Below are 25,447 nucleotides of genomic sequence, written 5' to 3'. Positions count from 1 at the left end.
AGGGTACAATTTCTCATACCCGTGATAATACATAAGTGACAAGTTATTCAATTGAAAGTGACTTTTAAACAAAGAGATCATTTACCATATTGATTGAATGAATGGACGAATGAATTGATGAATATGCATTTATATAGCGAACTATCACCAGGGTATCGTGGAACTATGCCAACCCATATTAACCACAAATAGGCCGCTGAAAGCAGGTCCAGAAGAGAACGTTTTTATTTTATTTTATTTAAGTGAGCTAGATTCCAAAAGATGAGAATTAGTTATTTTATGTCATAACTTGGCAGCTGCCACCAAGAAGGCTCTATCACCCAAGCTAGTCGTCTTAGTTTTAGGAACCTTGATCAGGTTCTGCTGACTAGAATGCAGGTTGAAGTAAGGTGCATGCTATTGACATTTAGCACCCGGAAATTCTGGGCTGCCCAAATATAGGGCCTGGCGGACTAGAACAGTAAGTCTGAAAGAAGTTCTATCTATTGAGTGGTAGCTAGTGTTGCCTGCATAAGACTGGAAACAAAAGAGTTGTTCTTGGTTCTTTTGCAATCAGACGAACAGCCACATTTAGAACAAACAACTGGAGAATGGAGGGTCGCTTTTAGAGATGGCAGCAGTTTCTTTACACATTTTATTCCCACACACAGGTTTTGGTTACATTTAATACTTGATTGTTCAGAGAGCAATTCGCTGAATTTGCTGGAATTGGGCATACTCCAACCTCAGAGGGCTAATGAGGCAATACTAAAATATTGTGAACTGCTGGGAACTAGGAGGAGTTCTATATTATTTGGGTTTAACTGTAGACAATTGGTCAACATCTAATATCTAATTTTCTGAAAATAAATTGCAATGTCCTGATTGGAAGAAGGTGACTGACCTAAGACTTTCTTCTGTCTAAACATAAACTGTGTATCATCTGTTTACATGTAAGAATTAGTCCCCAGATAATGAAGGGCCAGTTCCAGAGGGCATAAATTAATATTAAACAATAATAGAGATCGAACGGAGCCCTGTAGCATGCCGTATTTAAAGACTGCGAGATTGGCATAAAAAGATGAACTTGTCACAGTTTGTGTTCTTTCATTAATTTAGGAAAAGACTGGCTATTAGTATTGTATCATCAATGGTATTGAAAATAACTGATACATCGAAAAGGTAAAGGGTACTAACTTATCCCTTGGCTGCTGCTCTCATTAGATCATCAAGACGGACACCACCACCATCTGATGTCCAGGTCTAAAACCTGCCTGAGGTTGACCTTTACAGTTCGTGCTCCTCAACACACTTCCTTAGTTGTGAACAGAGCCATTTCTCAAGAGCTATCTAAAAAGATGGCAAGAGCAAAATGGGTGCATATTTACTCAGAAGCTTAGGGGTCTAAATTGGGCTTTTTCGGCACAGGTTTCACAACAGCTTATTTCCAAGCAGAGGGAATGTTTCAGTTCATCAGGCTGCAATTAAATGCAGGAAGTAAGGTCTTCGGAACTAAGAAGATCATAGCCTCACTTATTTTTGCTGAGGCTGGATCAGTAGGTGATCCCAAGAGTTGCATACAGGAAAGAATCTCTGTGACAGGCATTCAACATCACGCTTTTACCTCTGTCAGGCATTGACCTTTACAGTTCGTGCTCCTCAACACACTTCCTTAGTTGTGAACAGAGCCATTTCTCAAGAGCTATCTGAAAAGATGGCAAGAGCAAAATGGGTCTATATTTACTCAGAAGCTTAGGGTCTAAATTGGGCTTTTTCAGCACAGGTTTCACAACAGCTTATTTCCAAGCAGAGGGAATGTTTCAGTTCATCAGGCTGCAATTAAATGCAGGAAGTAAGGTCTTCGGAACTAAGGAGATCATAGCCTCACTTATTTTTGCTGAGGCTGGATCATTAGGTGATCCCAAGAGTCGCATACAGAAAAGAATCTCTGTGACAGGCATTCAACATCACGCTTTTACCTCTGTCAATAGTGGGTATCCTACTGTCCTCTTTTCCTTCCAGTAAATTTCCTCATCATCATCAGCTTGAAAGTTTGTTAAAGGTGTGACTAGAATCTTGTTATAAATATTCAAATTGTTTCCTAAAAATATGATGCTATTTGATTACACCAAACCTCAGACTGAGGAGAGGCGGCTGGTTGTGATTGTTGAAGTTCATCTATCACTCAGATGTCTTCTTTGGCCAGGTTAGACAATTTTCTTTTCATTTTAAGATTTAGCATATTCATTACACTTGGGTTTAGCTTTCTGGTTGTATTATTTTCCAACCCTTTAAAATATTTAGGTGCTTATTTGAAAGGTAGATTAAATTTAATAAACTGAATGACACTGTGGTATGCTTTATTTAGAATAGATTTGTCTTGACAAAACACTTACATTACAAAATTAGTTCAATTATGTTTCACAATCAATTGATACAATCCTTCAGTATGAAAACAGTGCTTCGCTATTTTATATCATGAAGATAAAAACATAATTTGAATCTTCATCAATTAATTTCATTTTTTCCTTCTCACTGCATCCAAATACTTACAAAGTAAAATATATTTTCTCCCTAAATATTTCAAAGCAACCATTAAAAAATAAGAAAAGGAGTTCACCTCCGTAGTACAGCCAAATTTTCATCATCATCCATTACAGAGCCGCCTCTTGCCCGACTGCTGTCTCCCAAATCACTCTGAAAAGTAAACATGTCTGTGATTGATCAAGAAATAAATGGGCTATGGATATTTTATACACAGCACTGCCACTTCTGAATCACTGAAGACCCGGTTGTCAAATGTTTTTAGGCGGTCGAAACACATAGATGTTGACTGTATCAACTTAAAACTCAGTTTTTAAAACTGAGCTGAAATAGGAGTCAGTGTTTTGTAAATGTAAATACTATTCAGTCAGCATTGGTTGTTTTTGTTATAATTACCAGTGCACTTCCTTACTGTTTTCACTAAGTACGATCACTGCGCTGTTTTTGAGTGCCTATTTACAGATCTATACATGTGATGACTATTGTGACAGTGATGAAATGACTACTAATTCAGTGCATAGTTTGTACTTGTTTTTACATTTCGAAGTAAAGTATCAAAGTACCTCGTCCAAGGGAATCACTAATTTTTTACTCTCTCTTTAGAAACAAACCTCTGATATTGATCTGTGTCTGAAGGTGTGAAGACCTGATTCTTTAAAAACATGACTATAAAATGTTCATAGCTGTTCGAACATCGATCACACATGTCAGTTATCATCATGCTGGTCATAACTTTCCATTGATTAGAAAACTAAATGTGTGAACACAAAAAATAGTCAGTTATTGTTCTTTTCTTCATTCACAATAGTCCTTAACCCCTAAATTAAGATCAACTATCTCTAAGAAAAATGTGCAGCACACAGCCGTTCTTTAAAATATGTTCAACAATTTCAACTCATTTATACAGGATGGTTCAGGTATTCAAAGTGTGCATTCTCTACTCCCTTGTCTCCTAAGCATATTTATGAACAATTCCACAGAACATTATTTTAATCCATTGGGTTCCATCATGTTGTTCATCAGGCTGTGCAGACACACTATTTCACATTTCCATTATTTGCCATCTGTCTCTGAGCATTCTCTGCGCTTAACAAATAATATAGTGGCCTGTGAACAAAGGACCAATCTAGAACATGGTACCACAGCACTAGTCGGCAGCCATGTATCAATGGTGAGAAATGATAAGCCAACAAGGTCACAAACTTGTGGTTGGAACACAATGAAAGTAATCATTTAGTTACTTGCATCCAGATATTAAGCTAACAAGAAATAGCACTTTATAGCCCTATCCACTTTAAATCTCAGATGAATAATACTGGTGGTCAAACTTAAAGATAAGATAACAACCTTACTTTTGTTAATTAGTGATTGTAATACTGTAAGGGATGCAGCAATGCAATAAAATGTATTAACTAACTGATAATTTCAGTGGGGAGCAAGTAGCTAATCACACATGTATGCAGAGTGTTGGAGTATAAGCAGGGCAGCAACGAGGGAATCTTTGCTGCGGATCAACTGTTGCCGCCTACTGTTCACGCGTATTCACAGTACCTTGGCTCTTGCATAGTTTATTCTCCGGATTGCATTATGTTCTGGACTAGATGAGTAATCAGACCCCCTTCTGAGACCTGGTTGTGAAAAACAGATAAGTTGGACACATATGGTAAATGAAAAATGTAAAGAGTTTGATCTAGGTCTGTAAAATGTGAGTGAACATAGTAAATACAATCTAGTACCAGGAGAAGGACACGGCGACTTGATGAAACCCTCTGGTCGTGGTGCTACTGGTTGGACAGGCCGCATCTGCTTCGCAGCAAGCTTCCGAAGGCTGCCTTGTCTCTTCTCAAACATTTCTTGCATACTTTCCTGCTTCTGAAATACTTTGTGTACATGTTCCTGTTACAATAAAATATCATATTCAAAAGTATGTCTTGAATTGTCGTTAATTAGTTAACATTTAAAAAATAGTAATATATGTTCAGAGACCCCCCATGGAGCCCCAATGACACATGTGATGGATGGCTCCCAAGAGGTTTCTCTCCACCATAAAAAAAAAAAAGCATGACGCAAACACTATTTCTTGATTTTTCTGCACTTTTGTGCAATGGTTGCTAAAGGTAGGAAGCTCACCTTTTAGTCTCTCATCTCTGATGGAGAGTTAATGTCACTGTAGGTGAAGTCATTTATAAAGTGCACTAACATAAGAATCGTTGTTTAGAAGAATCATGTACTCTGCCGTAATGGTCCTAATGCCAACTAATTTAATATTTCTCCACAGCTGATTGTGAATGTAAGCAAAGAAGTCTTCAGACCAAGCCAGAAATTTCTTTTAATGGTAAAAAAAAATCTGAAATATTTGTTTCAAGTGTTATTAAAAACAAAACACAAATAGGAAACCAAAGGAGGTAGCTTAGAAAAATACACACATAACAGAATGTTGAGGAGCACTAATTTTGAATAACCTGTTGCACCCAACCAATAAAAGGGAACTGAAAGGCCCAAGACGGTTGATTCTGCTTATTCCAAGTTCCAACCTCAGCAGGAATTCTCTAGACATCAACAGATTTTAGAAATCGATTTTCAGGTAATATCTATTTTGAAATGTATTGTGGCTGCAAAGCTCTAGACCATGTAATGCATCTTCCTGAGCTCAAACTCCATGGTCTTTTAGCACTGAGACTAGAGCGTCTCTCCAGCATGATTCATTTGAAATGGCTTCAGCATTGTTGAATAGTGTATTTAAAGCTGGGTTACATCTTGTAATATGGTTGGGTGAGCTAGGGTTCCTCCCTAATAGCTGTAATCAAACGGCAACAAAGCTTATTTCCATTCCATGCGAAAATGCATGGGAAATACTTCTCTATATATTTAATCTGAACAATTTTTCATTCTTGTGCACTACAGTGCTAAAACGTCTCTGTCACCTCTTCACCTGTCTTACATTTTTTTTGCTATCAGAATTCATTTTCATTAGGTTTAACACACACAAAGTGGATATCTTTTACAATATCTAAAAGTAACACATCTATATTGATACTTAAGATGGTAAAAAGGGTTATTGCTAGAATGCATCAATGTCCTACTCATTTAGTTGCGCTAAAGTGGGTAGGCATTTCCTTTTTAAGCTAACAGACAGGAATGTTAACCTGCCTAGGTGCATGTTACCATCTAGCTCAGTTTCGCTTCTCCACATTCTAACTCCTCCAAGAACTTCTCCTGGAAAATACTACTGATTGCAGCCCTTAAATCGGAAAGCATGAAGCCTTAAAATCACTTTTGATGACTCACATACTTCATAACCAATACAGCTAGCCACATTCCCAGTTCAACATTTGTTCCCTATTCCCCATCTCAGCCGTGTTTTAGCATTTGCAAGGACTAATTAATTACTAAGTCAGTGGTCTATCCTGTCTAAAAGGTATTTCAAAAATAAATTTGCGGCTGTATTTATACAATCTGTTGGTCTGAAATCACAAGAGTGTGAAGGCATACTTCTTTTAGATATAGGGATCATCAGTATACTGACAAGCTGCTGCCAGCTATTCTGTTTCAAGCACTGCATTAAATACCCAGAAAAATATCTCGGCTAAAGTGGGTAGTTTGCTGTACAGCATATTAAAAGGAATTTTCTTCATACTTAAAGAGAGGGGGCTCACCCGCCTATGGCTTAAAAACTATGGGCATGATGTGAAATAGTTCAACTGAAAATTGCACTTCTTATAGAGGTATGTAGGTTCAGAGAAATCTTCCGGAAACTTTGGTCATGGAACAAAATACTCAACAATGGCTAACGAAAACACTTAGTAACAGTAAAAGCCACTGAAGCAGGTCCCTTTGTAGGCATTTATTATCAGGTTGAACAGCCAGAAGCTAAAACATCTTGCATAAACATATTATAAACAATTTAGAATCTACTGAAATCCATGAATGGTAAAATGGTACAACTACAACACATTTTTACACAGAAATAATCTCAAGAATAGAGATGTTTTTTAAGGAATTGGTTAACTTTAAAGACTTCAGAATACCCTTGTTAAGCATACTCTAATGGAAAGGAAGAGTAACTTCAAGAGAGCTTTTCTCAGAAATCCAAATCCTGTAGTAATTTAGTGCTTTTATGCTTACATATATTAAACATGTAATAATGAGGTTAAGATGGCTATGCCTGTTATTCAACTGTATGCCCATCCATTTAGCTGAAACATTTGCGCACGCCAATCATGTGTAACAATTTTCTTCAGGAAATTATGTGTTCATAGAAAACAGTATATCATATCCTTCATGTTTTATGGATGAAATTGATATGCACTTAATGCGGATTAAATAATGGCACTGATGATCATGACATTGTTCTTTTAATAGCCCCGTCTAGAAATGATATAAATGACTTCAAATACATTACTTCTTATATTTGCTTTAATTTTTTGTGCAGCATAACTTACTGTTGAATCTTTTCATATCAAACATTGTGGCAAAAAAAGTATAGTACATTTTTAACTGTTATTTAAACGCAGCAAAATACCTTGAGCTCCATGGTGAGAATTACATCATATTCTCTATAAATGTTTGACAAGTCCTGCAGTTTGTGGTTGGCTCCTGTGTTCAAGAACTTCTCAATATCCTGTAGTGCCAACTCGGCTCCATCTTGAGACTGGCACTTGTCAACTGGCTGAGAGGCCAGGAGAAAAATTCCTTCATCGCACCACTTCATTGACTAAATCATGGGAAGAAGACATTTTAAATATTTATGCCTGTAAACATTTATTTAATCTAATTTAAATAAGAGACCTTCAAGTTAGTGTTCCCATGATGAATTGTTGACATTTAAAACATCAGATCAAAAATGATACAGTAAAAACAGAACTACTTTCCATATCAGGATGATTCACAGTAAAACCTCAGGAATGCACATTCTAGTGCTGATTTACCATGGCAATCCTTATTCTTGTCTTATATTATCCAAGCCAACTTTGACTTCTATTGTGAAGCTTTGTATCATGTTGGTGTCTCTTTTTAATTTCTCTGTTAAACATCATCAAGTTAAGTATGGAAAATGATGCCAAATTAAGTAGAAGGAAAATAGGGAGTCATTTTAAATATATATTAAAATATTCTTCACTTCTTACGTAGGCAGACAGGCATTTGCTGAACAGTAGGAGTGACATCACCTAATATTCAAGAGGGAATAAAGGCTAGCACTTTTAAATCATGAGCTAGCATTGAAAAGGATAACTAATCTTATTTACATACTTAGGTTTACAAACAAACATACAAGCATGTATACAATGTAGTATGAAGGTAAACAGTTATAAAAATGCCAAGAATGCCAATAAACGTATTGCCAATAGGACAAACGTACTTTACTCACAAATACCCAACTTCCTTGCTTCTGGCCCTGCAGCAATTGTTAAAAATGTCCATGATCAAACCTATTTTACTTAAAACTTCACTTTTTCACATGTACGTTCCATCTGCAATTCAACTATTGATGCTTAAAAAAAGTTCCAACACTTGCTGAAACAATAAAATGCTGTAAAGGTATTATAGACTACAGGTAGTTAATGCTTGCCATTCTAGACATGAAATATATGTAAGGAATTAAACGTTATGTTTCTTTGTTAACTGTGGCTACTCGGATGTTCCATGCACTCTCACATGTTTAAGTCACAAGGGACATGTTTGTATGTAAAGTGTAAGTGTAATCCCATAAGGCAAACGCTACATTTATGAAACCACTACAATAGGTTCTTGTTTCCCCTTTCCCTATTGAGCCGTAAGCATTTGTGGACTGAAAAGAGGTGGATCTGGAAGCAGGATAGTACCTCATGCAGAACATATATTAGGCTGCCATATTACACACTATCAGAAAGACATGGGATTGTTCACAAAGCCAGCACCCTAACCCTGAAGTGAGCGTTGGTCTGAATGTTAGACCTTGAGTCATACTGGAACCTGCCCCATTCACTGAAGGACTTACAAATATGCGAGCACTGATGGGCTCAAAGCAGCATTGCACTTGTCACAAATTAACAATCTTTCTTCTGAAAAGTGCAAAGACTTCTTAAATAAGATCCAACAAAGGGTGAGGTAAGGGAACTTTTGCTGTCTATAATAAGGTAAAATGTGTCACCAGTCTCACCTGAGAGGAGAACCTGAACGTTCTAATCAAAGTCCAGCAGAATGTTATATACGTAAGAGAAATAGGTGCTTGGGGAAGGCAGGTGTAGGAAAGGAAATTGCATAATAAATATAATATCTCCCTTCTATACAACTGAACCAATAACATTCCTTAAGAAAAAATCTCTCTGAAATCACATCACCTAAAAAATTGCATGCAGATATGGTACAGATTAGTATCCTGGGAAATTCATGTGCCAGCTGGGGGCATGGGCGCTCCTTTCAAGCATTCTAGTAACTGACTTCCCAGAGGGAGCTACTTCTTGAGATGGTGGTTCCTTGTCCGGACTAAAATCATCAGCACTAGGAACTAATCGGTCCATGTTCAAACTACGGCCATCATCAAGAGCTACCATAGTGCTCGTCACTTTTCTAATAATTTCCAGTTTTTAATTTGCATTCAATTTATTCTTACCCCTAACTGGCTTCTTTATCAACACAAACTCTCCTCCTTTCTAGTTTTGACGCTTTACAACTCATTCACTGTCAACCATGCTTTGTATTTATTTTGATGGTGTGTGATTTCCTCCATGTTAATGCACATTGGAATTCCTCAGTTTAACCAATTGGGGGTATGTTTTGGTCCTGGTTTTCAACCCTTAAGCAAAACACAAGGTGATACTCCTGATACAGAACAGGGAGTGGTATGATAAGACCATAGCATATCTTTAACGGTTTGAATGATGGTCTAGCCAGCCACATGAGCTAACTGCATAGATTCCTTTGCCATCCTATTAGTTCTTTCTACTAGGTAGTAGGCCTTGGTACGGTATAATGGAGTTGTAATGTGGTGAATGGACAGATCATTAAAGCAATTCTTCATCTCCTCTGATATAAATTGGAACCCATTGTCTGAAATAAGGGTGCTAGGAATACCTTCATTTGAAAATGTGTCAGATAGGAAATTTATCAAGGACTTGGTGTTGAAGTTGCTGACAAATTTGATGGTAATCCAATGAGAATGGTTGTCGAATGGAAACAAAAATGCATTTATTATGATTCTCAGGTAACTTTATGGGACCCACAATGTCTAGGCCAAATTTGTCCCATGGCTTAGAAGGAACATCTCCAGGGGCAAGTGATGCTTTGCGGGTACATTTTGTTTTATCACTCAACCCACATTCATAACAACCCTCAACTATATTCTCTACAACTGAGTCCATGTAAGGGAACCAGTAATCAGCTCTAACTCAAAACTTAGTGAGACTTCTTCCTAAATATTCTTCAAGGGCAATGTCTATAACCGGTATAGCATTAGATTTCAGTTTCATCTTGTGGATAAAATTGTTAAGCAAGCCAACTTTTTCAGTGAATACTTCTGAACATTCTTTATAAACATCCACTACCATCACTGATCTGTCAACTAGTAACACTTGTTCTTCGTTATTAGGGTTACATGTTATACCCAGGTTCTTAAAAATTCAAGTCTTAGTAAATTGGATCCTTGCTCAGTTAAATACATCTTTCCTACAGTGGATTTTCCTTTAAAGGACATGTGCATTTTTATCATTCCTTCTGAGAGGAGGGCACCCCTTTTGTACCCTCCTAGGTTAATGTCGGGTTGTTCAGGTACATATGCCCTTCCATTAAAGTTATAATAACATTTTTGCTATCAATCAATGTGAAAAGGCAGCATGAGTTGGCAAAAATATTTACCCCCATCTAAAGTAATGTCGCATGTAGAGTATGATACTCTATTACTGTATTCTTAACAGCTTACTTGGAATATTAATTCACATTTTTCTGCTGTGGCCTCTCCTCTGATCGTACATTTTTTCTAGTTCTCTACAGGCATTACGAAAATGTACCCTCCTATTGCATTTTCTACATAGAACTCCACGTGCAGGGCTTTTGGGGTTGTTAGCCATGTGATTGTAGTTCCCTCATCTAAAAGATTTAATTCTTTTAAGTTGCATTTTCATGTTTGCAAATATGTTTCTTTGACTCTGCGAACCTCATTAATACTTGGAAGGGTGTCTACTTCATCACTTTTACTTTTACGTGATTCATTAGAGGATTTCATTTTCTTAACACATATGGCTGTATGCTCTATACTTTTGGCAATTGCAGTAGCTTCTGCCAAATTAGGATTCTGTGTTAATAATTTCTCCTGGCTTTTTCAGTCATTAGTGCTTCTGAATAAGTGATCTCTGATGAGGTAATCAGAAAGTGGATCAAATTCACAAGTGGCAAACAACACTCTTAATATAGCAATGTAATTTGCCACTGTTATGTTTTTACCCTGAACTGTTTTGAAGAATTTATGTCTTTCAAGCTCCATATTGAATTTTTTTCCCCTGAAATGATCAGCTAATTTCTTTAGAGTTTCTTGAAAAAGATGTTCCTCTTCCTCATGTTAATATGCTTCACTAGTTTCTGGTTCAGCCGGTTCTTCATATATTTTGCTATCCTTTATGCCTAACTTGTGTAATAAAATATGTTTCCATACTGTAGTGAACTTCTCACCTCCAATAACTATTAGATACGATTGAACAATATTCATCAGTCCCATGGTAAATCAAGCTCCTCATCTCATTTAAGAAAGGAGGAAGTTGATTATTGCTGGGTGCAGCTATCTTAACTTTTAACAACAGGTAAATTAGATGACAAAATTAAAGGTGAAGATGACGTAACAGAAAGGTTATGCGTTAGAAGATGTATTGGGGAGACTGAAGACAGTTTTATAAAATGTATACTCTCTATATAATTTAGATGAAGACATTTCGTAGGACGTGTTCCTTTAGCAGTACATGGGTTTATAGACCAAGATGAATTCCAGTCATGCTTTTATGTTCTGGATCCTGAAAGTGAGTACTCCTCCGGATGATTTGTAGGAGAGCAGTACCTCAAGTGATAACTCCTCCACTCACTAGGAAAATTGTCTCAGACAGCAGAATTGAGCAGGCATTTAAAAAATACAATTGTCTCTACCAAATTTCTTTAGTGCCTCTCGGGTTCACAGAGACAAAAAGAGGCACCATGACACTGAGGTGCTCAAAGTTCTTTTCTTGGGACGAGGAATGCACCGGCAAACAAACAACATGAAGACGACTAAGGCTGTGCACAGCATCCCTACATCGGCTCCCATCTAACCATAAAACCAGCTGAGTGAATGCTGTTTTCCCACGTTGCTGTGTTGGGAGAACTCTTGAAAACGCCACAAGCAATTCATAGTCGCAAAAATTACAGAGGCCCCCCAAGGAGGTCAATTGGCTACCTTGCTGGGCAGTCATCCATGCCATGAGAAGTATCCTTCCCTGTATTTGCTCTGGCATTCAAGGATCCTGTAAGGTGAGTCACGACCAGGGAAATGCCCTGTTACTCGAGAGGAGTGGAGCCTTCTTGTAAAGGACTCATGACCCCACCCCACTCTGTCTGTCGCAATACCACTGGGCAGTGGTGTTGTCTGTGAGAATCTGCACCAGGCTCCTTTTGATGGACAGCAGGAAAGCCTTCAGCATCAAATGAATGGCTGCATCTCCAACAGCTAGATATGGAGATAGACTTCAGTTGTAGACCAGAGTACTTTGATCTCCAGTCCCCCTGAAGAACTCCAGTGAGAGGGGTCTGCCACCAGACCAACTGTGTTTGATTTGTCACCACATAGATTTCCTTGATGAAAGGCCCACAGGAATTTCAGATTCCACTATAGAGTCTGCATGCATCACCTTCTGTAATTGTCCAAAAAGATGCAGGAAGATAAAGAGTCCAAGAGACTTAGGGCTGCTTTCACCGAGATCCAGGAGTGAGCCTGAAACATCAGGATCATAGTTAGGGCTCCCAATGTTATGATATTTTTTTTAACATTTCGGTCTGAATTAATCCGTATTAATTTCTTGGGCATTTTATTGGTATTAATCCATATTTTTTTTATGTTTGGAGACTAAATGGAGTCGTTAAATGGTATATTTCCACATTGGTTTAGCTGATAAAGATTCTGTCATACTTTGAAGCCTGTGGCGTTTTGGCAAATTAAGCAGCCAAATATCACAAAAGACTACACCGAAAGGTAAATATTAACATTATATACAAATATATGGGAACATATGCCAGTAATTAAGGAAATCTGATCTTGTTTTTTAAATCCCTTATGGTGCCTAGCTGCTTAACAGTTGTGCTGGAATTTATGAAGGACAACAAGGAGTAGTCTAATCAGTGAGGGTACTTGTTCCTATGTGGAGAGGGTATAGAAAATGTTAAAGAAAAGGTGTGATTGGAATATATGGCTCCAGGGGGATCTTCCTTATTTGGGAGCGTTGCCCTCACACACCCTTGTGGGTGTCATGCTTCATCATCAGGCGTTTTGCGCCTCGTGGGGCCGGAACTGCAAAACCCCAAGGGCCCGCGAGAAGGCGCTTTGTCAGGGATCGTTTCTTGTATCAGCCATGATGGTGCATGCGGTGTGTTGTAGTGAAACCACGATAGTCCACTACAACACACTCATTGAGTAGTGGCTTATCATAACCTTACCGCATCTTAGTTTTTAACCTTACCAAAGGGTCTCTGAATGAAATTTGATGTCCTTTAGAGAATTTTAGGATCACACTCTCCACCTTACACAATATACCACACACACACCTGCATGCACCGTCAATTTTCAACACAGAAGTAACAAACTGTCAAATTTCGATTTCCAGCAAGTGCCAATACTTATATCTTCATGCTCAAAGGAAAAATCTTTTTTTTTCTAGACGCTTCTGTACAAAATACTGTGGCTTAGTGCACCAAAGTGTCCTCTGCAAGATGTGTGGGGGGTCACACAATTTAAAAAAAAAAGATTTACCTTTTCAAGAAACTGATGCAATTCCAGTGATTTGTTGAGTAAATGCCTCTTCTGTTCAATACCATTTGCTGTTTCGTCACATAGATGATGAAGTTCTTCACATTTTGGGAGGATGGAGTCTACGGCATAATGGTTACTCTGGATGAGTTGGTCCCCTTCTGCAGCCAAGGTTCTGGCCTTTTCTAGTGAATCCTAGGAGAAGGACAACATCTTGGCTATCATTTACCCAGCTTGTGTTTGCTATATGAGAAAACAATGCTGTATGGAACAATTACTTAAGCACAAAAAAGTTATCATGGAGTAGCCTGCAGAAAAACTTAAAGAAACACAGTTAACAGTTGTGTTGCTCGAAAAAGGGATGATAGCAAGGGCCCTGATTGTTCGACAAACGTTTTGGGTCTTTGTGTCACAGATACTTCTACAGGAACACAGGTATGAAGGAAGTACAAAAACACACCACGCTCCATGAACACAACTCGAGGAGTGCTGTGTGATTATGCCATCAAGTGTACAGTTTGTCACCTGCTATGGTTGTCTGACAGCATTAATGACACCCGCTGCTCCTCCCCTCATTTTACCTCCCTTTCTTCCTTCCACACCCACACCGAGGGTTGTTAAATCAATCTGCAATGTGAGCTCTGTTCAGTGGTATTTTCCTCTCATTGTTCCTCTTCCTCTATGGACCAAAACATAGCTAGAGTTTTCCTCCTGTTATTTCTCTCCCCTGGTAACTTGAGGGCGTGGGGAAAAGAAACCTTTCTGATTGCGGGGAATTACACAAGGGAATCTGTATTTCTACATCAATTTCCAAATGCTGTTGCCTGATATTTCACACGGAGACCGAGGTTGCTGGTGAAATACACCAGATACATGGCGATCCCATAGTAAATCAGGTTGGCCAGCTCCATCTGGATCACAGGAGCATCGGAATGAGGTCTACGTGGTGACAAGCAAATGAGCCTGGGAAACATGGGTCACGGACAATATATACACAGGCAGGTCCCAGACATCATTAATAACATACACCAGTTCTATCAGCATCCACGGAGGCATCACTTTCCAGGCGGCTCAGCAAATCGTGACTTCGCCCAAACCTCGCCGCACCCGCTCCGCGGGTGCCGCATCGCACAGGAGTGCGCGGGCTTCAACTTTCAGGCAGCAAGGCAGCGTGGGCGTGTGGCTTGGCGGGGCTGCGAGCGTGCGGGGGACTCCAACTACCAGGAGCCCCTGCTAGACCGGGAACCAGCATCCGGTCCGCTCTCCCTGCTGGCCCGCCCCCGACCACCTGAGGGCTGTAAAGGCGCCCTTCACCTTTCCTTGGCGGGACACCAGTTCTATCAGCATCCACGGAGGCATCACTTTCCAGGCGGCTCAGCAAATCGTGACTTCGCCCAAACCTCGCCGCACCCGCTCCGCGGGTGCCGCATCGCACAGGAGTGCGTGGGCTTTAACTTTCAGGCAGCAAGGCGGCGTGGGCGTGTGGCTTGGCAGGGCTGCGAGCGTGCGGGGGACTCCAACTACCAGGAGCCCCTGCTAGACCGGGAACCAGCATCCGGTCCGCTCTCCCTGCAGGCCCGCCCCCGCCCACCTGAGGGCTGTAAAGGCGCCCTGCACCTTTCCTTGGCGGGACACCAGTTCTATCAGCATCCACGGAGGCATCACTTTCCAGGCGGCTCAGCAAATCGTGACTTCGCCCAAACCTCGCCGCACCCGCTCCGCGGGTGCCGCATCGCACAGGAGTGCGTGGGCTTCAACTTTCAGGCAGCAAGGCGGCGTGGGCGTGTGGCTTGGCGGGGCTGCGAGCGTGCGGGGGACTCCAACTACCAGGAGCCCCTGCTAGACCGGGAACCAGCATCCGGTCCGCTCTCCCTGCTGGCCCGCCCCCCGCCCACCTGAGGGCTGTAAAGGCGCCCTGCACCTTTCCTTGGCGGGACACCAGTTCTATCAGCATCCACGGAGGCATCACTTTCCAGGCGGCTCAGCAAATCGTGACTTCGCCCAAACCTCGCTGCACCCGCTCCGCGGGTGCCGCATCGCACAGGAGTGCGTGGGCTTCAACTTTCAGGCAGCAAGGCGGCGTGGGCGTGTGGCTTGGCGGGGCTGCGAGCGTGCGGGGGACTCCAACTACCAGGAGCCCCTGCTAGACCGGGAACCAGCATCCGGTCCGCTCTCCCTGCTGGCCCGCCCCCGCCCAACACGCCCCACTATATCACATCCTCAAACTCCCGCAGCGCGGGAAGCAGCGCGGGACGCAGCTCGGGGCGAAGACCGGGCAAAGACCGGGCCGTTTCAGGCCGTTCCAGACCGAGTAAGACCGGACCGGGCCAACTCCCTTGGCTGTATCTGTTAAGGTATACTGTTTAATTGTGCCTTTACTACCCCTACTCACCCACCAAATAATGTCTGTGCGCGAAACTCGGAGTAGGGCCACAAAGACCGTAAAAAAGGCTACAGGGACCCTGGATGACTTTATTACAAGGACCAGCTTATCCATTGACAATGAGATTACAAAACTTCAACATAGAGTGTCCCTGGAGTTGGAGTCTCCCAGAAGGCATTCCACAGATATAGCACTAAGGAAAAAATCTTCGTTAGGTAGCATTGCCTCTTCGAAAACTCCTGAGCGCATTACCGGCCCCATACCAATTATTACTTTGGCCGAGGTACATCCTATCCCCGAGGAAACAGCTCCTTCTGCCAACCATGATGTGACCCCTCACAGTTATCGGTCAGTGGTGTATCTGAAAGCATTATGTTTTCAGATCCACTGGTAGAGAATGTTGAGAAGGTGTCGGGGAAAGCAGCTTCTAATACCAACCAGGGAGCCATTAAGGCAATACCCAAACAAAAGAGAAAACGGAAAAATCTGTCTGTGTACGCCAGGAAAAAGGCAAAGGTAGCCTCAAGCCAGTGTATCACAGGGGGGTATCACAACTAACTATTGCTACAAATGGGCCCGACCAGACGCGTCTAACCGTACAAACCAGTAATGACAACATAGAGGTGTTAAATTCAGATTTAAGGGTTGACCATCCTATTGATGAGGGCGAGAAAACTTCCATACCCATGGCTGAGCCAGAAGGGGATAGGGAAGAGTTTTTGAAACTTGTATGGGAAACGCTTAAAAAACTCCCCAGGCCGTTAGAAGTTAGGCTAACCGGCATTGAGAATCAGCTACTTGAGGTAGAAAAAAGTGTTATCACCTTATCTAGTTTAAGTCTTAATGGTAGTGATGTACCAGCAAATCCCACACAGGCTCTAACCATGGCCCCAGTGGTATCCTCAAACACTAATCCATCTAGTACACAGCATCAAAAAGAGGGAGTATTAAAAAATACAAGTACAAACCCGACAACGAGTACTCTAATAAAATCTAAGGCCACACCCTTGAACCTGCCATCTGTTAATACCACTAGTAAACCCTCCTTGAAGGGTTCTGTACAAAGCAAGAAGCCACAGATGGCAAATGTGGCTGTTACACATTCTCCTGCCCCTAAGACTCCCGTTCCACAGAAGTCTTCATCTAACATACCTCCCCCTGCACACACTACTTTGGGTCTAAATAAATCCCTGGCTGATAGATCTTCTGCCAACAGAATAGACACACCTAACTATCAAACAACCCACACTTATAACAACTTTAAGGGAGGATATATAGACCTGCCTCCTGATGCCAGTTCCTTTGTAGTTGTCCTTACTGGGGTGCCTGAATTGGAAAACCAATTTGAAGAGAACTTTTTATCCCTAAAAAATAAGGTGATCTATTGGTTAAATTCAAATAAACCCGTTCCAAACCATATGAAAAGTAAAATCCTTATGGTCCGCAGGGTACCATGGGTTGGTCCTATAGCCAAATCAATTCCGGGCGACTGTATAGTTATTTCATTCGAGGAACCCCACAGTGCCCATCAGATATGCACATGGAAATCATATGGAGACACTTCATCTATTGAAGCCAGGCCCTTATCGTTCTTCTATCCCCCACCTAGGCCCCCAAAGTATGGGCCCAATTGGAACACTGTTAAACATCACTATGGTTTTGCACCCAATCTAGTCAGACAGGTTGACCGAAATGCGTGGAACGGAATTCCCACTTTCAATAGGTTCAGTTGCTTAGATGCAGTTGACTGACTTGAGACTTTCCCAAATTGCATCCCAAAGTCAGAAGACACCCACTGTACACCTGGTGATGGGAACATCTACCCCAGAACTAGAAATAGTGAGATATCACATAATGAGGGAGCGGGAGTTAACAACTACTGCATAACGTGGGATTTCCAGTACAAGGAAAGTTTTTCAGTAGAGAACCCACAATGTTACGACGTGGATGAGGGTTGTCTTGGTGAAGGAATTAGCATTGTACCAGGGGTTTTGATGACCGAAGCAGAGAACCAAATTGCTGACTCACAGCTAGATAGCGTAAATCTTCCGTTGGTACAAGTGCCGTCTATTGACGACTCCGCCCGTCCTGGTAGTAGGTCAACCCCAAAGTTGCTTATTTTGTCATGGAATATTGCTGGAGTCGTCAAAAATCTGAAAGACCCAGAATGGGCTGATTATGTTGACTCCAGTGATTTCTGTTTATTGCAAGAAACATGGGTAATGGATATTCCGCATAGGATAGGATACAAAACCTTTGGTATTGAGGCGGTCCAGTCTGATAGGGGGAGGCCGTCTGGGGGATTGATTATATGGCTCAAAATTACATTGAAAATAAGAGTCGAACCAATAGACACAGGAACCCCTGACATTTTGGCACTAAAACTTGTAAATCTAAATGGGGACGAATGTTACATTATTAACGTTTATAATAGACCCCTTGGTCATTCGAAGGTTTCACCTACCTTGGAAACCTTGGATGCCTTCCTGAAAAGGGTGGTTGGTGATGTCCCTGTGATTCTGGGAGGCGATTTAAATTGCAACTTTGAACCGGTTCTTGGGATTACTGATGTCTTTGAGGATGAAGATCAAGCATATAATATCCCCCAGCTTGAGACTTCAAACTGCGTTAAATGCTCTACCCTGGCCGTCCAATTAATGAGGCTAACTGCAGATCATGGTCTAAGAGCATGTAACGGCCGCCTTCCATCTGATCTAACAAAACAGCCAACCTTCGTGAAGTCCAAAAGCAACTTAGACTTCATACTTATTTCACTAAGCATTTGGCATTTCATGGTTGATTTTAAGGTAGCAAATAGGGATGAGAGTGATCACTATCCCCTAGAACTTCATATTGACGCACACATGTTCAGTGACATCTCTGCCTCTACATCTACTGAGATTGCCAAGCGTAAAATGTGCGAGCAGGTACATGTTAATAATAACAGACGTGCACTCAAATGGCCGTACATTTTAGCCGAAGGTAAGGCCTTAGCTTTTGCATATTCCCTTTTTGGGACGATGTTCAGGCCTATTGTTGGACAACCCTTTTTACCCGACCAGTATGATCATTTTGTTGATTTACACAAGGCTTTCTTTAATGAGCTAAAAACCTGCTTGTCCAAAATGCCAAAGAAAAAGCAACAAGATGTACGGATGGGATGCCATGGTAAACTATGGTATGACCATTCATGCAGGTTGGCTAAGAGGGAGCTTTTGCTTGCTATTAAAAATAAATCAAAGGAAGATGTCAGACTTGCAAGGGAAGAGTATAAGCATGTCCAAAAAACTTCAAAAAAATCATGGGAAGAATAAATCTGGGCTGACATGCTGGTTGCTGCCAAATCTAATGACAATGTTGGCTTCTGGAGGCTTGTTGCAAACGAGGGTCACGCAAGTAGAGCTGTGAAGGACACGTTTCTAGATGAATTGACTTGGGTGACACACTTCACATCCCGCTACAAACAATATGATAGTGGTGTTGATGAGACTCCATGGCTGCCTCCACCTATTGAATGCCTTGACTTTACACTGGATGATACAAAAAGGGCAATCAATGAACTTAAAAATAGTAAAGCTCCTGGCCCTAATAAAATACCGGGCGATTTGTATAAGCACGAAATTGAAGTTTGGGCTCCATATATAAATCGATTGTTTAATGTCCTGTCAAAGAATTGCCAATTTCCTGATAGCTGGCGTGCAGCAGAAGTTGTTTTAATTTTCAAAAAGGGAAATAGATCTGTACCTTCAAATTATAGACCAATTAGTTTAATGGACACCCTGCAAAAACTCTATGCCAAACATTTATTATTTCGGATAAATGATTGGCTGGAGGAAAAAACAATACTTTCCAAATTCCAAGCAGGCTTTAGGAGCAAGACCAGCACCATAGACCAGGTCTTCAGGTTTTGTTGTATATATTGGAAATATGTGCACATTAGGAAAGGTCATCTGTATGTAGCTTTCGTAGATCTGAGAGCGGCATTTGACCTTGTCCCTCGCAACTTGCTCTGGAGATCCTTAAGTGAAGCTGGTCTGCCAGGTTGTCTTTTGGTCCAAATAATTGAGTTACATGCTAGAAATTATGCCAACATAAGGTGGGGTCCAAATGGTGAACTGACGCATAACATTCCAATTGAATGTGGTGTCCGGCAAGGATGCGTCTTGGCCCCGACCTTATTTTCCTTATTTGTCAATGACGTTCCTGATCACTTGAATGGCTGTACTAATGACTCCCCTCAACTCAACGGAGAAAGGGTGCCTGCGTTGCTCTTCGCGGAAGATACCATCTTAATATCCCAAACCAAGAAGGGCCTCCAGGCACTCCTAAACTCATTTAGCAGCTATTGTGTGATGAAAGGATTAGAAATAAACGTTGACAAAACTAAGTGTATGGCATTGAACCCCAGTAAACCGGATAGAGGGACCTTGACTTTAAATGGTCAAACTTTAGGAACTGTGGATAACTTTTCCTATCTGGGGGTGGTACTCGATTCAAATTTAACATGGAAGGCTCAAATCGAGAAAAGCAAGGTGTCATATGCCCATAATGCTAAACCAATCATTAGCAAACGGAATGCTAGCACAAGTAAGAGCGTGACCCCTGTGCTTGAACTCTTTAAATTTAAAATCCAATCTGCCGCTCTGTATGGGACGGAAATATGGGGACCTTGGGCCAGGGATAGCTTTCAAGGCCTGGATAATAAATTTATGAGAACAATTTTAAGGGTCCCCACTAGTACACCATTAATCCCTCTCCAATTTGATTTGAATTTTAAAAGAACTGATTATTTTACTACCATTAGACCATTAATGTTTTGGATAAGGATATGGTCTACCCCAGCACTATCCGAATATAGGAACGGCCTTCGAGAGTTATTGGACCTAGACTCTTTCCACTCCATTCTATGGCTTAGACATATTAAAAAATGGTTCTCAATACTGGGTTTACCCCAGCTGTGGGAGAATCCAGATAACTTACCACCCTTTGCCAAGTCCATTGTAAAGCGAGCCTTCTGGTCCTATATGACTAATAGGCTAGTATATGAAAATAGAACTGGGTCCTTAATCCATGAATTCTTAACCTTTTAAGATGAACCCTGCTTTGAACTTTTTTTGGACGAAATAGAGCCGCCCGTTGCGAAGTCTCTATTTTTAAAATTCAGGTATGGGAACCTCATGTTGAATGCCAATATAGAACGATGGTCCAAGAGAAAACTGGATTGTCCGAATGCTATAAGTGGGAACTGCTCCATGTGCTTAGATTCTTGTACGGAGAATGAGGTACACATGTTGTTTATATGCAAAGCATACTCGAAAGCTCGAAAGAGATGGTTAAAACCCACGTGCACTCTCCTAGGAACAAGATCTTGTATCACGGCATATAGGATTATAAAAACTAATACTGCTCAATTTATTGTATTCAGTATTAGTAGGTTTCTTTACTCTGTGTATATTGTTCGCAGGAATTTTGGTCAGATGCTTTGAGCAGGAATCTTGAATATGTCTATATCTCAATTGTCAAATTAAAAGAGGATGTCGGAAATTAATTTTGTACAGTATTTTAAAAGTCATCTGTTTTTAAAGTATTTGTGTATGTACATTGTCATGACCCTCTGTTTAATGTATGTATATATGTGTGTCTTTTATGGCCAATTGGCCGAAATAAAGAAAAATAAAATAATTGTTTCATGTAAGCAGTGAGAAATACATTGTATGAATTATTTAATCAGCAGTAGAAAGCGGAGCCGTTGTATCAAGTGAGTTGTGCTATTTCGCAACTGCCGTTGTAGATAACATTGTTAATAAGCAAGGTTTGTCATCTTCCACAGAGACGTTTCGTGACAGCAAGAATAACTTTGTCATTTTTAAAGTTTTTAGCTTACCCATGCTTTTTCTTCAAAGATGTTTAGATCCCTGAGAATGTGCTCTACATGTGCGCAGCTGTTCCCCACGTCTGTAAACGTCGCCAAACGCTCTGAGACCATATCTAAAGAAGATTTCACCTGAAATGCAAACAAAATCATATAAAGTTTTTAATTCATTTTATGTATCTATTTATTTGTATTCATTTATTTCATATATAGTTGTGAAATAACATGCAATAGGCTACAGTATCAGAAATGTGTATATTACAGACAATATAAGATACCGTCTATTATTTGTGATGTCTTAGCACAAGAGGAGTTACCTTCATCAAACAGTGTTTTTTGCAAAGAATAGTGTAATGGTTGAGATGAGGGGTTAAAAGCGGGTTACAGAACAGAAGTAGTGGCGGAATGGAAGAGAGTAAAGGTCTGTTGGGTTTCAACTTTGGTTAGTGGGGCATCTCAGTTGATCTGAGCAGAGGCGGCTCCCCCGCAATGGTGGAGGAGCATCGCCCCACTGGCCGAGCCAGCAGCTAAAAAATACAACGATATTTGACTATCGTTTTATTTGTAAGCAGCTGGTTCAGCCAGCATGTGCAGGGAGTGGCGGGGATGGGGCACGGGAGGGGGTAGGAGGAGTGCTATGTGCAATCTCTAAGTGCACATGTGTGTTTGACAGTCCGTCTCAGGCCGACCAAAACACACATGTGCACTTAGGGTTCTCCAACCCAGATGCATTATACTGCTGGGCTGGAGAAACTCCACAAACTCCCTAGTCTGAGCAGGGCGTCTTTCTAGCCTGCTCAGGCCAGAGCAGCGCGGGATTGGACAGGGAGTCTGATGAAGCCCGAGTGCCTGCAGGGAAACGAAGATGAAGCACCCTTGCACGACACGGTCATCAACGTAAGATATTTTCTTTTTTTTTATTCTCCCCCCCCCCCCCCCCCCCCGCTCCCCCCTTCAGCGCGCCCCCTCTCCCCGCTCAACCACCTTTTTTGTCTGTAGCAGCGACAACTGGCTCTGAGGTGTGGGAGATAAGGCAGTTCAGAAGGAAAATGATGAATGGCCAGCACTTTTAAGATTATTCTTGAAGGACAAGTATGTAAAGCGCACTTTCACCCAAGGGTATCTTGGCGCTGAATAACAGATGTTTATAGTTACCCTACTCAATGGTACTCATTTTATCAATCTCCGAAAGATAAAAGGCTGAGTGGATCCGTAAGGATTTGAAGTTATGACCATGAGGTCGAATACAGGCCCCCATAGTGGACACATTAGTCCACTGAGCCACCAGACCCAGAAGGTGACAGCTAGTGATTCAAAGCTAAAGTGGAAGGACATCTGAAATCTTACATGCAAAACCAGAGATGGCTTAGGTCACAGTTCAATGATTGGGTCAAGAAATACTAAAGAACTTGGGAAAAAGGAATCAGTCCACTTGATATGTTGCCGGTCTTTTGGACCAGCACTGCACGAAGGATGACGCTGCTTTACACTACATTCCCTGCCATTGAGGTCAAGTCACACTAGAAAGTGACCTAGAAAGAAAGCAGCTGCATCGATGAAGACAGCCACCTGTAGTTTATGGATTCAGTTAAGGAGGCTTAAAAAACGGAGTTTAGGAATTTCATCAACTTTTAATCCAGTAACTGTATTTGAGAATGCAAGAGAGGGCGACAGTGGCGTTACCAAGAGGACAAGACTGTCAAATGATCATCATAATCTGGCAGTCAGTCCGTCAGTCAAAAGTACTTTATTCGGTTTATAGCAAGAACCATAAAAGTATACAAATGTCACAAATCAAGCCCAAAATACAATACAAAAGTTAAAAACTATCAATACATATAATACAATAAATTTCATCATTAGGAAACATTTTTGAGACAAGGGAACACAGCGCGGAACAGGGCTCATAGCTACAGTCAAAATGTTCGCTACATTGGAGGTTCATAAGGGCCGGTTTAACTTGTCTAACCTTGTCTAAACCCTTTATTTTTTATAAGGGGTAGGATGAACTTTTTTCTAATTAAGTTAAGATATTTACAAAAAAACAAAGTGCGTGGTGTCCATAATAGAAAATCCGTCACAAGGGCAGATCTCCAGGTCTGTAGATCTAGTCCAACCTGGACGTTCAGTTAAAAGGAGGTGAAATTTGTTCAACCTGAACTTGGTCAACAGAAATCTATGATTAGCGTTATTGACCGTTCTCAAGTATAATTCTAACTCACTGGAATTTATTAGTAGCTGATGTGCCCTTACAGATGGTTTAGTCAGCTCCTTGTCTTCTCTGTCAAGACCCTTTCGGAGCTTATATGTTTCCTTAACCCATTTCACATCCCACTTAACTAATTTAGATGGCTGATCAAACAATTCTGGACGACCTAATGTATCAGCTAATTTTTTAACATAATTCAGCCAGGGGATGGCATTACTATGCTCAAGGGCTAAACAGTCCCTCAAAACCTTGTGATTTAATTCAAGTTCAGGGTTCAGCCATACTGCAATCCATTTTAAAAGTGGTGCTATAGCTATTCGGTCTTCTAAGTATTCCACCCCACATTCTTGATGGACAATATAACCAGGGGTTGATTGGGGGACCGATAAAACAATCTTCAAAAACTTGTCCTCTACAATCTGTAACATCTTAACATTTGTAATGCCCCATAAATCAGCCCCGTACATACCTAAAGAAATACATTTAGCATCATAAACTTTCAAGACTGCTTGTAATGGTTTTACTCCTAATTTCCGTGCAAAACCAAGTACAGCCAGGGTAGACCTGGCAAAAACATTACGTTTAGCGGCCAATTGGGGAACCCGTGTGGAGCTATCATCGAAAATAACCCCTAGGTAAGGAAATCTCGAGACCTTGGACAACACATTTCCCTCACAATGCAGGGTCTTCATTTGTTTGCCACTCTTACCCACAGCCCATACATGGGACTTCAAAAAGTTGACACTAAGGTCTAATATTTTCATAAAATCATAAAATGAATTTAAAAGGCACTGTAACCCTACTGGTGTACGAGCTAAAAGTGCGGCATCATCCGCATAAAGTAATGCCGGTATAAAAGACTTGCCTGCTCTCGGTAGATCCTTACACGCCTCCCCTAACGTGGCACCTAGTTCATTGATATAGAGGGTAAATAATAGCGGGGCTAGGATACAACCCTGCCGAACCCCATTCGTCATCCCAATCTTACCCGTGCAGTTGCCCTGGCGGTCATATCTAACTGTGGCCGTGAGGTCCCTATGCAGATCTGCTAGGAAATACACAGTGTTTTCATCAATGCCTAACTTTAGAAGCAAGCCCCATAGTTTGGACCTGTTCACTCGGTCAAAGGCCTAGGACAGGTCCATGAATGCGTACCCCTTTTGGCAAATATGTATTTCCCAATTAACAATTGGAGGTTGAGGCTTTGATCTATTGTGCCTCGCCCCTTCCTAAAACCGAATTGCAGAGCAGAAAGGATATTCAATTCTTCCAGTTTATCTGTAAGTTTGCTCAAGACCACCCATCCTAAGACTTTCACTGCAGAATCAATGAGGGAGATCGGGCGATAATTGCTAGGTTCCCCTCTATTACCTTTTTAAAAAATCGGTACAATGACTGATTCAGACCAGGTAGCCGGGATACCAGATTTACATACTCTATTAAAAACATTAGTTAAAACTTTGGACCATAGCTTGACATCTGCTATAAAGAGGTCGGCAGGGA

At 41.1% G+C, this 25,447-nt stretch overlaps 1 protein-coding gene across 18 annotated transcripts in view; it reads right to left on the bottom strand.

The window, feature by feature from the left end:
• MCF2L (MCF.2 cell line derived transforming sequence like) overlaps positions 1 to 25,447 on the bottom strand; it is a 1,277,242-nt gene that overhangs the window by 182,050 nt on the left and 1,069,745 nt on the right. For all 18 annotated transcript variants that reach the window (XM_086934397.1, XM_086934395.1, XM_086934398.1 and 15 more), the window contains 6 exons: positions 21,748 to 21,867; positions 13,484 to 13,675; positions 7,046 to 7,237; positions 4,260 to 4,419; positions 4,075 to 4,151; positions 2,600 to 2,676 (listed from right to left, as the gene is read on the bottom strand). In XM_086934397.1, the coding sequence (XP_086790523.1) occupies positions 2,600 to 2,676; positions 4,075 to 4,151; positions 4,260 to 4,419; positions 7,046 to 7,237; positions 13,484 to 13,675; positions 21,748 to 21,867 (818 nt within the window). The remainder of the gene's footprint in view (positions 1 to 2,599; positions 2,677 to 4,074; positions 4,152 to 4,259; positions 4,420 to 7,045; positions 7,238 to 13,483; positions 13,676 to 21,747; positions 21,868 to 25,447) is intronic.

Source organism: Lissotriton vulgaris, chromosome 8 (assembly GCF_964263255.1).
Source record: "Lissotriton vulgaris chromosome 8, aLisVul1.2, whole genome shotgun sequence".
Taxonomy (NCBI): domain Eukaryota; kingdom Metazoa; phylum Chordata; class Amphibia; order Caudata; family Salamandridae; genus Lissotriton; species Lissotriton vulgaris.
Note: the sequence above shows the minus strand (reverse complement) of the source record. Positions and strands in the feature narration are given on the sequence as shown.